The sequence below is a fragment of the Bactrocera tryoni genome, chromosome 2, assembly GCF_016617805.1.
Source record: "Bactrocera tryoni isolate S06 chromosome 2, CSIRO_BtryS06_freeze2, whole genome shotgun sequence".
In the NCBI taxonomy this organism is placed as follows: domain Eukaryota; kingdom Metazoa; phylum Arthropoda; class Insecta; order Diptera; family Tephritidae; genus Bactrocera; species Bactrocera tryoni.
This window is the reverse complement of record NC_052500.1, coordinates 11,642,518-11,655,045: the sequence shown is the minus strand read 5'-3', so window position 1 is coordinate 11,655,045 and position 12,528 is coordinate 11,642,518. Positions and strand designations below refer to the sequence as shown.

Here is a 12,528-nt window from a genome sequence, read left to right as displayed (position 1 = left end):
ATAAACTCGATTATATCTTGTACGATTAGCTGATTCAATTGGCCTTTTTCGGGTTTGTTCATTTTCAAAAATGCCGGCGAAGGCTTGCCGGTCAACGTATGAGTAGCGAGTGTCTTATGATCGAATAAACGACTTAACAGTTTTCGTGTTATTGCCGCGCCTGTGTTGTTCCAATTTAGTTCCAGTAAAAATTTCTTCAGCACTCTGGTGTTATTTGCTCCGATTACTACAAATTCAGTACCATCGACAACTATGGTGCGCTCGTTGAGGCGCTTTCTAATCACATCCATATCAACTGGTACGATTTCTTTTACCTTTACTTTCTTTTGTTGTTGGTCTTCGACATTATCACTGCTCTGATTGGGTGAAGGTGGAGTGCTTTGCGTTGCCAGTGGACGTTTTCCTACGCAACTCTGAACTGTTGTTGTTGTAGTTTGTGTTGAACCAACTTGCGGATGTTGTGATTGCAATGGTGCTCTAATTTGTATATCAATTATTTCTCTAAGTCCCAGAGTACTAGGCGTTGAACTTGCGCCAGTAGGCATTTCATTTTTTATTGGCGACAAGTTCGGGGTCTCCCGTCCCAGTAATTGATTATGTTTTCTCTCATTCGAAAATTTTGTCAAGTCGAGTGGCTGTACGAGTGCTAGCTGCTGCGTTTTCGGCTTCATATTTCTTATAGTTAAGGTTTCTAGATTAATACGCAACTGTTCCACAACTCCAACTTCTTCGTTTCCCGTAGTTGTGGTAAGCAATTTGCCTTTAAAATTTTCCAATATATGTAAAAAGGCATTGATCATTTCTTGTTTTTCTGGTTGCCTTTGAGCGGTTTGGTTGAGCATGTTCTTCCATACTTGTGGGAACTGTAGTACGTGTTCTCTCATTGCTTCAATCTGCAATGACTGTGGCAGATTGTTAGGAAACTGAGATTGCTTAAACATATTGTTCATTGTTAAATCACTTTAATATTAGTATTTTTCAATTTGATCTCCGTTGCTAAATTTTCAAATTGCTACACTGTTATATGAGATTCAAAGGATTGTCTTTCTTAAATCACTTTTAGTTTATACACTCACGTTTTATGATTTGTGATGATGTGTCCTCATCGTTTCACGAAGCGAAACTGTTGATCTAGGGCACTGCTGCCGGGGCTTTTAAAGCAAAAAACTGACATCAAGTGGCTGACACAGGTAGAACGTTGATCAGTCATTCGCTGTTTTATGTTCGCGCTCCCACCAACCTGATCACCCTCAGAGTGCGTAGCTTTCGCACTCACTTAAACGAGATTTAGAACAAAGACATAAAGTGACTGGCGCAGGTAGACAATGGCACTTGCACGCCATTCGCGGATTTGTTTTCGCGCTACCAACAACCTCGTCACCCTGAGAGTATAAAACTGTTAGGCCACCAATGTTAATATAATGCTGTTTCTTTCCGGTTTTGAGCGACTTTAGTGTAGGCAAACAACATTGAGCATTAACGGCAAAAATTGAGAAATTTCAGTGGGCCTTCGCGAGCTATAAAATATTTTATAATACTATTTCAGGCACTGTAAGTATCTACCTATGTATCTAATGAGTGTTATTTGAAACTGGCATGAAAATCTTTAAACAAGATCACGTCAAAACACACTTTACAGACAAAACCGTTCCTAATATATTTATTATAGAAATATTTTAAGAATTCAGAAAATGTAGTTTTACTAAGCTTATATATGTACATTGGTTGCACATAGGAGACTTTAGACATTTTTGTAAAAGCTTCTTAAAAATGTTTCAGAACAAATATTTTTAGTCCACAAAAGATTTGAAACAGAATATAATATCAAAGAACGCGTCTATTAAATTTGTTGTATTAGAAAATAGAAGAGATCTTAAAATCAGCGAACGGAATTATGTATGGAAATATAATGAACGCTTTTAAAATCCATGAAAGCTTATAAAAGAATCATAATCTCACGCATGATATTTCGGCTTACCAATTATATCCTTGCATTGCAGCGTGCCAGATTCGGAATTTCTCAATAGACATACCAATTGTTGAAATTCGTTGAGACTGATTGTTCCTCATCACATTTTTAAGATCTAATAACAAAATTTAGCTCAAATATTAATATGAATTGGCGTAAAAAAGTGAGGAGTTGTTGGTTTTTCAAATAAAAATTAAATGTCTATTAAACTTTCAATCGAGTTACATAGATAGTAGGTCCTTTAACCTTATCTGTAGCTCTCTTTGCTTAGTAAATATCATGCAATATGGCACACCAAGCTTCTTTATCGCACTAACTGACGCAAAATATCGAAAATCTAGATATAAACTCCTAGATTAGTTTAAGAATTAAAATTGGAAGAAGGAAAAAGCTTATTGCTTTTTTGCAAAGCTTTGAAGCTTTAATTAAAATAAAAAAACTAACTACCAACAGCATTAGGAGTTGCGATTATGCTTAATTTTCTGTGGTATTAGTTCCAGCTTACTTGGGGACTGATAATATTAGGTGACATGTTAAGAACGCGATACCCCATTAACGCCTTCACCAGACCGAATTATAAAAAAATCGTAACTAGAGCTTTATTAATAAAAGTAAGGTCAAGGAACATGATATATCTGTGTTAAGCAATTCTGTGATGGATGGTTCTTAATGATCGCGATGTATATTTAATTTATAACCAAAACCCAGTTCTCAATCCAGATCAACTAAAACACTGTATGCCCAATTATAATAACTAACGATCGATTATGTGACCGATGTCTATTCTTAGCACCATCAATTAAGATCAATTAGCATAAACAAAGAATACAATAACTCCAAAATTTCACCGTGTTATTTCAGTCGTTCAAAATATGCACTTTCGCTTAGAGATTCCGCATTCAAAAGAGCATCGGCGAATACTTAAGTAGGCGTTGCCTTTTCATTTCTTTTCTGTTGCTAGCTTGTTATGTGAAATTATTCAAAAGATCTGTAAATGTATGAAAATTAGATATTCTCTACACCGCTGCCAAGCATCGCAGCGTATCCTTCGCGTGAAATACCTGCACCATCAAGTATGTGTTTGTGCACAAGCTGACATAAGCAGCGCTGCTTTTAAGGTTTACTCTGTCTACTAACCTTTCGGCTTCGCTAGATTTGCTATCGTTGTGAAACAATAGATCATACAAAACACGTTGCCGGTGTAAAGGGGTGTCACGCACTTTCTTTGTGTTTCTTCGGACTTTAATAAGCAAATTTATTAATTAGTGAAAGGGATTAACATATTTTCTAACTTCTGTATATAAAATAATGTAATATTTATTAAAAGCAAACACATATTGTCACATTTAAATATCTATATAATTATCTTCTTAACTGACAGAACAAAATTACACACCCTTTGAATACATAATTAAAAAAAATATAAATTTTTAATATCAGTTGCAATAATTTAAGACACTTGTTCAATAATTCTCTCTAAAAGTTCGTTTTTTCTAAATAGACCTACAGATATCTTAAAGGTCTATATTATTAGTTATAGCACCGCTTACGCTGTTATAGCCGAGTTAACAACAGCGCGCCAGTCGTTTTTCCTTTCTGCTGCTTGGCGCCAGTTGGAGATTCCAAGCGAAGCCCGGTCCTTCTCCACCTGTCTCTTCTAACGCTGTGGAGGTTTTCCTCTTCCTCTGCTTTCCCTGGCGGGTACTGCGTCGAATACTCTCAGAGCTGCAATGTTTGCTGCCAAGCGTTCTCTTGCCTTATCTTTCGCGTAAATTAAAGAGCTATTCAAATCTAAAAACTCAAAAAAAAAAAATGTTTTCTTATATATCGATAGTGCATATATTCAAAAGTATCTCATTAACAGTATTTTTCAAAATTCAAATTATTGCTGAAGTTATAGCCGTGTTAGTGGGACGGCTGATTAAGAGAATAAGTAAGTTGTACGTACTGGTGTATCACGCTGCCTGAAACTTAATGTCAAACTTAAAATCCGTTGTTCTGGAAATAACTTTTCTCAATGCGGTTGCTACAATATCTCAAGTTCTAATAAGCCCATTTACTTGAATTATGGCACAAACATGCTTTAATATCTTTCTATGTATCACATGAAGCAACAGAAAACGAGAAATTGAATTTTGAAGAACTCCAATTTTATTTTTTTCCTTCTACTTTAGGGATTCATAACTCAATTAAAAATTTTGTTGTATTCATTTTGTGTACTCTTCAAATATAAATAAACAAAGCTGACGAAGTATAGAAGAGCTTAGTTCGGATGTAACCGAACATTTCATACTCTTGCAACTTGCAAGAATCAAAGCCCGGGAAACTCTCCCAGCTGCTGGCAAAGCTTTATTTTAAAAATGTTGCGAAAGAATTAATCATTCTTTATTCGATAAAATTGTGAATAAATTAGAATCAAATCAGAACCTTCCTGCGATATATTAAAGGACTAACAACTTATTTTACTGTTATATTTGCTTTTGTGTCAGTTAATATTATATTAAAACCATCCTCAAATGAGTGATATGTTTGTGATATTGACTCGAACGAAGAGGCAAAATTTAATATACGTATGTACATACATATATTCAGTTGATGTGGAAAACGTCAATCAGAAGATCGGAACTCATTATATTAGGTATATGAGACTTAGACCAAGGTCTAGACCAATTCCATACTAATTCAGCGCTAAACCATATAACTTTTAGGAAAACTTATTCATTTAGTATCATTAAAATATGGTGGAAAGACGGCAGTCATTATATGGGGTATATTAAAGGCATAGAAAGCAAGGAGATTTGGACATTGCTCTGGTACACTTGTGCTCACATAATTAAGCCACATAAACGTAGTCGTGTACAAATTCATAAAAGTTGAATTTTATTGAAAAATCGTTAAAAAAGTTTGACAAATTTAAATTAAATTACTTAAACTTTATTGTATTCGTACTTTTTAAAGCTACATTTTAATGTAAAAGCAAAAATCTGTTTTCTTCTTCATTGCTATGTAATTTTCGTGCTAATATAATTAAGTCCCTTGCAAAAATAAACTGTCAGATAAAAGATTTCGATGTTTTATTCAAAAAAACTGGCCTTATTTAGATTGATTTGCTCCATTCTTCGTTTAAAATGTGCCAAGATGTAGCCTTATTTTTAATAATCCCTTATAGATTCTCAATAAGATTTAAGTCCGTGCTTTGAGCAGGCCACTCAAGATACTTGATGCTTAACGACCCTAGAGCAGTGCATTATTCTGTTGAAAGATCCAAGCTAGTGGTAAATCATCGGCGTAATTTCAATTTAAATGTTCTGCTAAAATGTCTCTGTACATACTGTCAGTCATTTTGCCATCAACTTGAACAAGTGGTCCTACTCCGCATGAAATAAAACATCCCCGTGCCATGACTGATGCTCCACCATGTTTGTTTAGTATATCATGGGTTCAGTTCTTTCATTCCCAAAGACATTAATATTGGATTCATCACCCCATACCACTAGATCCTAGAATTTTGAGTTCTTTTGTTGGTGCTTTCTCGTAAACGCTGGTCTTCGCTTGATGTTCTTCTTCCGTTTATACAAATGCAAAGCTAATTCGATAAATTTATTTTCTGAAACGTAATTTTGCTATGCCGTGGCTTAATGATGTGAGCACAAGTATACATATATCTGAGAACATATTTTCAAACAATTTTCTAAATATATAGCTCACACACTGAACGATATATTCGGCATAAAACTTGTTGGAATAACGGAAATGATTATATAATATTGCTATTTGCGAGTTAGGGGTAGTATTGAGCCAACTTTATTTAGTTTTGTCAATACCACATACGAGTACTATTGACACACCAAAAAATAAGAAAATGCTGTCAGTGCTTCATCAAGATATCTCATACACAATCACGAATCATATGGCGTAAAATCAGTCAGATATTCGAAAATTAGCTATATGGAGACTAGGTCAAGTTTTCACTCAATTATATTCATTTTTAGCAAAAAGATATACTAATACTAGTAAAACACGCACTCTCATTTTCATTGAAATAACTCGCATATTAACTGATATTTGGTGTATATGGTAAGTTCAAAATCCTTTATATGAGGTATATGGGGTCTAAGAAAAATATTCAACTAATTTTTTGCACTCAGACATTCCGTACATACTGAACCATTATATGAAGGAATCACAACATAATTGCGCATGCGCCAGAAAACAAGTTAGTAGAAACTTACACATCAAAGCTCTGTCCGTTTGTCTGAACACCAAGAGTAGTTTGTTCGATTCGAAACTTTTTTCAACGCTTGGCGAATTGAACACAACTAAAAAATATTACATAAGAAAACCCTTTTTGTCTTTTATTGATTATCAGATTACAAAATTATCAAGTTATATGCTTTCTTGTACGCAAGTGGATTCCTCAATAAAGTGATAAAGACGCTATCTTCTACCCTATTTTCTGAAAAGATCCTAGTACTATAAGAAACTACATGACGTATCCAAAAAAAAAAACACGTAGAATACAAAACCATTACCAAAACATTTTCTAGATCTTTGGTATAATAAATGGGAACACTTATTTTTGATTTCTATGAAATTTTTATTTACATTTCTTAAATCTATTTTTTTTTGTTTTCCTTTTTTCTGAGTTTATTTTAATTTTTTTTTCTTTTTGTTTCAATGATTATGAATTTTATTTAATAAATAGTTTAAATAAAAAGAGCTTAACCTAAATAATTTTTTTTTAATCGTTTTTTTTCTAAAACTGGTCAATTCACTGAACTTAGCTTGCTAACTTAGACTAAAAAACAAATAATGCAAACATTGTTTGGGTCTGTTTCTTTTTGTTGTGCGTGTTGGTCTCAAAGTGCCATAAATTCCGGTTCCATTATACCATTTCTTTCGGTTAAATCTAAAGGCATAACTGTCGGCTCTGTTATAACATTGTTTTCGGTTAAATCTGAAGGCACAACTTCTGGTTCCATTATAACATTTCTTTCGTATGAATCTGAAGGCGTAACTTCCGGAACGCTTATGACATTGCTTGCAGCTGAAACTGCAAACATAGGTTCTTGTTTGATGGCAACATTTGCTTCCGATGGAGCAACGGCTATTGTTGAAACACTGCGACGCAACTTCTTGCACTCGTCGGCACATTTCGTCGTAATGGATGTTTTCACATCCCTGGCCCTCAAGTCTGTCATAAACAACATAAACTCGATTATATCTTGTACGATTAGCTGATTCAATTGGCCTTTTTCGGGTTTGTTCATATTCAAAAACGCCGGCGAAGGCTTGCCGGTCAACGTATGCGTAGCGAGTGTTTTATGGTCGAATATACGACTTAGCAGTTTCCGTGTTATTGCCGGACCTGTGTTGTTCCAATTTAGTTCCAGTAAAAATTTCTTCAGCACTCTGGTGTTATTTGCTCCGATTACTACAAATTCGGTACCATCGACAACTATGGTGAGCTCGTTGAGGCGCTCTTTAATCACATCCATATCTACTGGTACGATTTCCTTCACCTTTATTTTCTTTTGTTGTTGCTGGTCGACATTATCACTGCTCTGATTGAATGAAGGTGGATTGCTTTGCGCTGGCAGTACGCGTTTTCCTGCGAAATCTGTCTGTACAGTTGTTGTTGTAGTTTGTGTTTCTCCACCATGCTGTGGTTGTGATTGCAACGGTGTTTCAACTAGTCTGTTAAGTGTTTGACTAAGTCCCGGTGTTAGCGTTGTTGCACTAGCACCAGTTGGCATTTCATTTTTTATTTGCGACAGCTTCGGGGTCTCCCGTCCCAGTAATTCATTATTTCTTCTCTCATTCGAGAATTTTCTCAAGTCGAGTGGCTCTACGAGTGCTGGCTGCTGCGTTTTCGGCTTCATATTTCTTATAGTTAAAGTTTCTAGATTCATGCGTAACTGCCGCGCCGCTGTAAGTTCGTTTTTTAATGAAATTTTGGTACGAAATTTGCCTCTAAAATCATCCATTATATGCGACAATGTATTGGGAAGCTTATTTTTTTCATCTTGAGTGTGAGTGGATCGGTTGTGAATGGTTTGGTTGTGAATATTCTCCCACACTTGTGGGAAGTGTACTACGTTGTTTCTCATCGAGCTAATCAACCATGGCCGCGGCAAATTCTTGGGAAACTGGGGGTGCTTAAATGTGCTATCCATTTTTAAGCCCTTAATATTCGTAGTTTTGAATTCTAAATCTGTTGCTAAATCTTCAAGCAGCTAAACTGTTGTATGTGATATATTGAGGATTGTCTTCTTTAAATCACTTTTGGCTATTAAACTCACCTTTTATGTTTTCGGATGATGCGTGCCTATCGCTTCAAGAAACGAAACTGTCGATCTAGAGCACGGCTGCAGTGGCTTTTAAGCAAAAATCTGCCGTCAAGTGGCTGGCACAGGTAGATAATTATCAGCTCGCTGATTCGCTGATTTATTTTCGCGCTCCCAACAACCTGATCACTCTGAGAGTATAAAACTGTTAACCACCAAAGTAAATATAATGCTGTTTCTTTCCGGTTTTGAGCGATTTTAGTATCTGCAAAAAATTAAGCAATAACGGTAAAAATTGAGAAATTTCACAGATCCTTCGCGAGCTATAAAATATTTTATAATACTATTTCAGGCACTTTAAATATGTTCCTGTGTATGTAATGAGTGATATTTGGAACTGCCTTGAAAATCATAAAACAAGATCACTTCAAAACACAGTTTACATACAAAAAGGTTTCTTATATTTTTATTTTAAAAATTCAGAATATATAGTTTTACTAAACTCGGTTACATTCCTTGCTCACTCACTCATAAGAGACTTTAAATATTTTTGTGAAAGCTTTTAAAAAATGTTTCAGAACAAATATTTTTAGTCCACAAAAGATTTGAAACAGAAAATAATGTCAAATGATGTGTCTATTAAATTTGTTGTATTAGAAAATATCTTAAAATCAGCGAATGGAATTATGTATTAAAATGTAATGAACGCTTTAAAAAACCATAAAAGCTTATAAAAGAATCTTAACGTCACCCATAATATTTCGGTTTACCAATTATATTCTTTCATTGCAGCGTGTCAGATTCGGAATTTCTCAAAAGACATACCAATTGTTGTACACAATTCACTGAGACTTATTGTTCCGCTGATCATGTAGCTCAAATATGAATATGAAATGGCGTATAGAGTGAGGAGTTGTTTGTTTCTCAAATAAAAATTAAATGTCTATCAAGCTTTCTATCGAGTCACACATGTAGATAGTAGTTCCTTTTATTTCCTTATCTGTAGCTCTCCTTGATTGATTTGGCCTATCAATCTTCTTTAAATCTAATTCTAAATGTCATGTAGTTTAATAATTGAAACTAGGAAACATCACAGATCTAAGGATTATTGCGTTTTTGAAAAGCTTTGAAGTCGTAATTAAACTAAAAGCCAACTACAAAGAATACTATGAGTTGCGATTATGACCTGAATGCGAGACCCCATTAGCGCATTCACCAGAACAAATAAGCATAAATGTGAGGTTAAGGAACATGATATTAGTATATATAGAGTTCTGTGTTAGGCAATTATGTGATGGGTGGGCTTTAATGATCGCGATATATAATTAATTTTTAACCAAAATTAATACCAAAATGCAGGTCTCCATCGAGGGCAACTAAAACACTGTTTCCCCGATTATAATCACTAACTGGCAACATCAATTAAGATCAATTAGCATAAACAAAGACTACAATAACTTCAGAATTTCACCGTGTTATTTTAGTCATTCAAAATTTGCACTTTCGCTAAGAGATTCTTCATTCAAACAATCATCGGTAAATACTCGAGTAGGCGTTAGCTTTTCATTTCTTTTCATTTTCTGGTTTGTTATGTGAAATTCATAAATTGAAATATAATAAATAATAAATTTAGAAATTCTCTACACCGCTGCCAAGCATCGCTGCATATCCTTGGCGGGAAGTACCTGCTGTTTGTCCGATGATATGGCGGCAACCTCGAAGGCACATTCTTTGGCATTTATTTTCTGAAGATTGTCACTTTCAAATGTTGATCGCTACTACATCTCAGAATATCTATCCGTTGAGACCAATTTTCGATGACTTGTTTGGGCAATTCGAATTTCGATCCTGAATCGAAGCGAGATTGTCCGCATAGGCTTTTTACTTCGCATATCCCCACAAAAAAAAATTTAACTGTATGACGATCACACGATCTTGGTGGTTTATACACCGGTCCAAAACATGAAATTATTTGCTCAGCGAAGTGTTCTCTGAATAAAGCAATTCGTTGAAGCAAATGTGACAAATGTGACAAATGCCGCCGAGATTTCGAGCTTCAATTTCAGCCATCAAATAATCGGCTTTTATGTCGCGATAAGATCGCCATTACGTTCTCACCGTCATCATTTTTGAAAAAGTATGGACCGATGATTCCATCAACAACTTTTTGTAACCTAACCTCGTTAGCTTTCTCATTCGCTTAGCGGTGTTATATCTGTTATATCTCAAAATGTCTATAGGACTTTGAAAGTTCACTTCGTTACATTTGAGTGGACAGAACACTTCTTCACTGACGCTAGAATTAAACAGCCCGATTCTCAGACGCATAAGTTGTGAGTAGAAAAAGGCAGATACCTTTATTGTTTTTCTGACCTGTTCTTGTAGACTATATTGTGCTTTACCGAATATTATCTTCTTAATTGATAAATTAAAATTAGAAATTTTTACTATTAAAAAAGGCACATACTCATTCATTCACTCTAAAATTTGTTTTATTTTATTTTTTGCTAGATCTACAGTTATTTTAATTATAACTTGAGTCAAATGTGTTATGGCTATGGGAAATTTCGTCATTGTTGTATTAAATGTTTGTCAATAACAGTTTTTTAAATTACATTTACGCCATTCCGGCGGCTAACGGCTGCTTTATATTAGTACGCAGCAAGTTAGAGCCTATTGCTTTTATCCTAAAGAATCACAAAATAGCTTACTGAATAGATAGTAATATTTGGTTCCAAGAGTCGCATAATTATTTACATATAACTGATATTTTGTTGGAGAAACGACAACAAATGGTCTGATGATCAACACTTAATTCTCTTTTTCGTGCACCTAAATTTGTGCGTGTCGATTTAAAAATGCCAAAGCTTTCATACCACTATTATTTCGGGTGAATCAGAATCTGATGAAACTTCCACTGTTTCCGGTGCCATCCTAACATTTCTTTGGGATAAATTTGAAGGGGCAGCTTCCGATTTCGTTATAACATTTCTTTCGTATGAATTTGATGACGTACTTCCCGGAACGCTTATGACATTTCTTGCAGCTGAAACTGCAAACATAGTTTCTGGTTTTCTTGTCACATTTGCTTCCCGTGGAGCAAAAGCTTTTGCTTTAAGACTGCGAAGGAACTTTTTAGCTACGTTTATGCACTTATTATTAATGGCTGATTTCACTTCCCTGGGCTTCATACCTTTCAGAAGCATCATAAATTCCATTATGTCTTCTATAATCAAATGATTCAATTGCATTTTTTCGGGTTTGTCCCTATCTAAGCACGCCAGTGATGGCTTGCCGGTCAACGTATGCGTAGCAAGGGTTTTATGGTCGAATAAATGACATAACAGTTTCCGTGTTATTGCCGCACCAGTGTTGTTCCAATTTAGTTCTAGTAAAAATTCTTTCCACACAACGGTTCCATTTTCACCTATTGTTACATATTCAATTCCATTTTCCTCTACGGTAAACTCGTCGAAGTGCGCTCTGAGCAATTTCATATATTCCGAATCGATTTCGTACACTTTTAGTTTCTTTTGTTGTTGTTCATCGATATTATCACTGCTCTGATTGTATGAAGGTGCACTGGTTTGCGCTGCTGGTGCACGCTTTTGTGAGTGATGAGTTGGTGAAGCATTGACGATCGGTCTTTGTGCATCCGTTGTTGAAGTTTGTGCCCCAATATCCCGCCTTTGTTGTGGCGCAGACAGATTACCAATCTTAGTTGTGGTAACATCAGTTGGCGTTTTATTTTTTTTTAGCGACGAATTTGGTGTCTTCAAACTCTGTAATGGACTAGTTTGTCTGGTGGATGTGGCCTTTCTATTTCTCGACAAATCGAGTGCATTTTCGGTATTCACATGCCCCATGCCTTCTAGAACATATTTTCTATAAAGTAACTTTTTGGGAGGCAGTGGCGCTTTAAACACACTATTTGCTGACGACTCTTCTACGTGTGAAGTATTAGTAGTATTTTTGTTTGGTAAAGGTTTCTTTTGATTGTTGACGGCTTCTCCTGTTTGTGAGTTGCAGTGAGAAGTGGGGTTCCTGGTCGATCCAGTCGACACTGATGGCGCCAGATTCTCTTTGTTGTTCAAAGACGCTTGGTTATTGTTAGAATTCATGTCAGTGTGTGCGTATGTATGTACGTAAAAGAAAGGTCGAATTGTCAAAATCTGTAACAGAAAAAAGGATAGCTGTATCACAAAAAGTAGTTTCATAGAAACTTAAACAATGAAAAAGCGTTACATTCGGTTGCATCGAGGCTATAATATT

At 35.3% G+C, this 12,528-nt stretch overlaps 1 protein-coding gene across 7 annotated transcripts in view; it reads right to left on the bottom strand.

The window, feature by feature from the left end:
* Window positions 1-6,778: 6,778 nt before the first annotated feature.
* The window catches only part of LOC120767574 (early boundary activity protein 2), a 28,826-nt gene continuing 23,076 nt past the window's right edge, over window positions 6,779-12,528 (bottom strand). For 4 of the 7 annotated variants that reach the window (XM_040093711.1, XM_040093715.1, XM_040093717.1 and 1 more), the window contains 2 exons: window positions 8,272-8,521; window positions 6,779-8,210 (listed from right to left, as the gene is read on the bottom strand). In XM_040093711.1, the coding sequence (XP_039949645.1) occupies window positions 6,829-8,145 (1,317 nt within the window). In that variant the 5' untranslated portion in view covers window positions 8,146-8,210; window positions 8,272-8,521 and the 3' untranslated portion in view covers window positions 6,779-6,828. Of the gene's footprint in view, window positions 8,211-8,271; window positions 8,522-11,132; window positions 12,429-12,528 lie in introns of all 7 variants that reach the window. The other 3 variants (XM_040093712.1, XM_040093716.1, XM_040093718.1) reach the window with 2 other exon arrangements.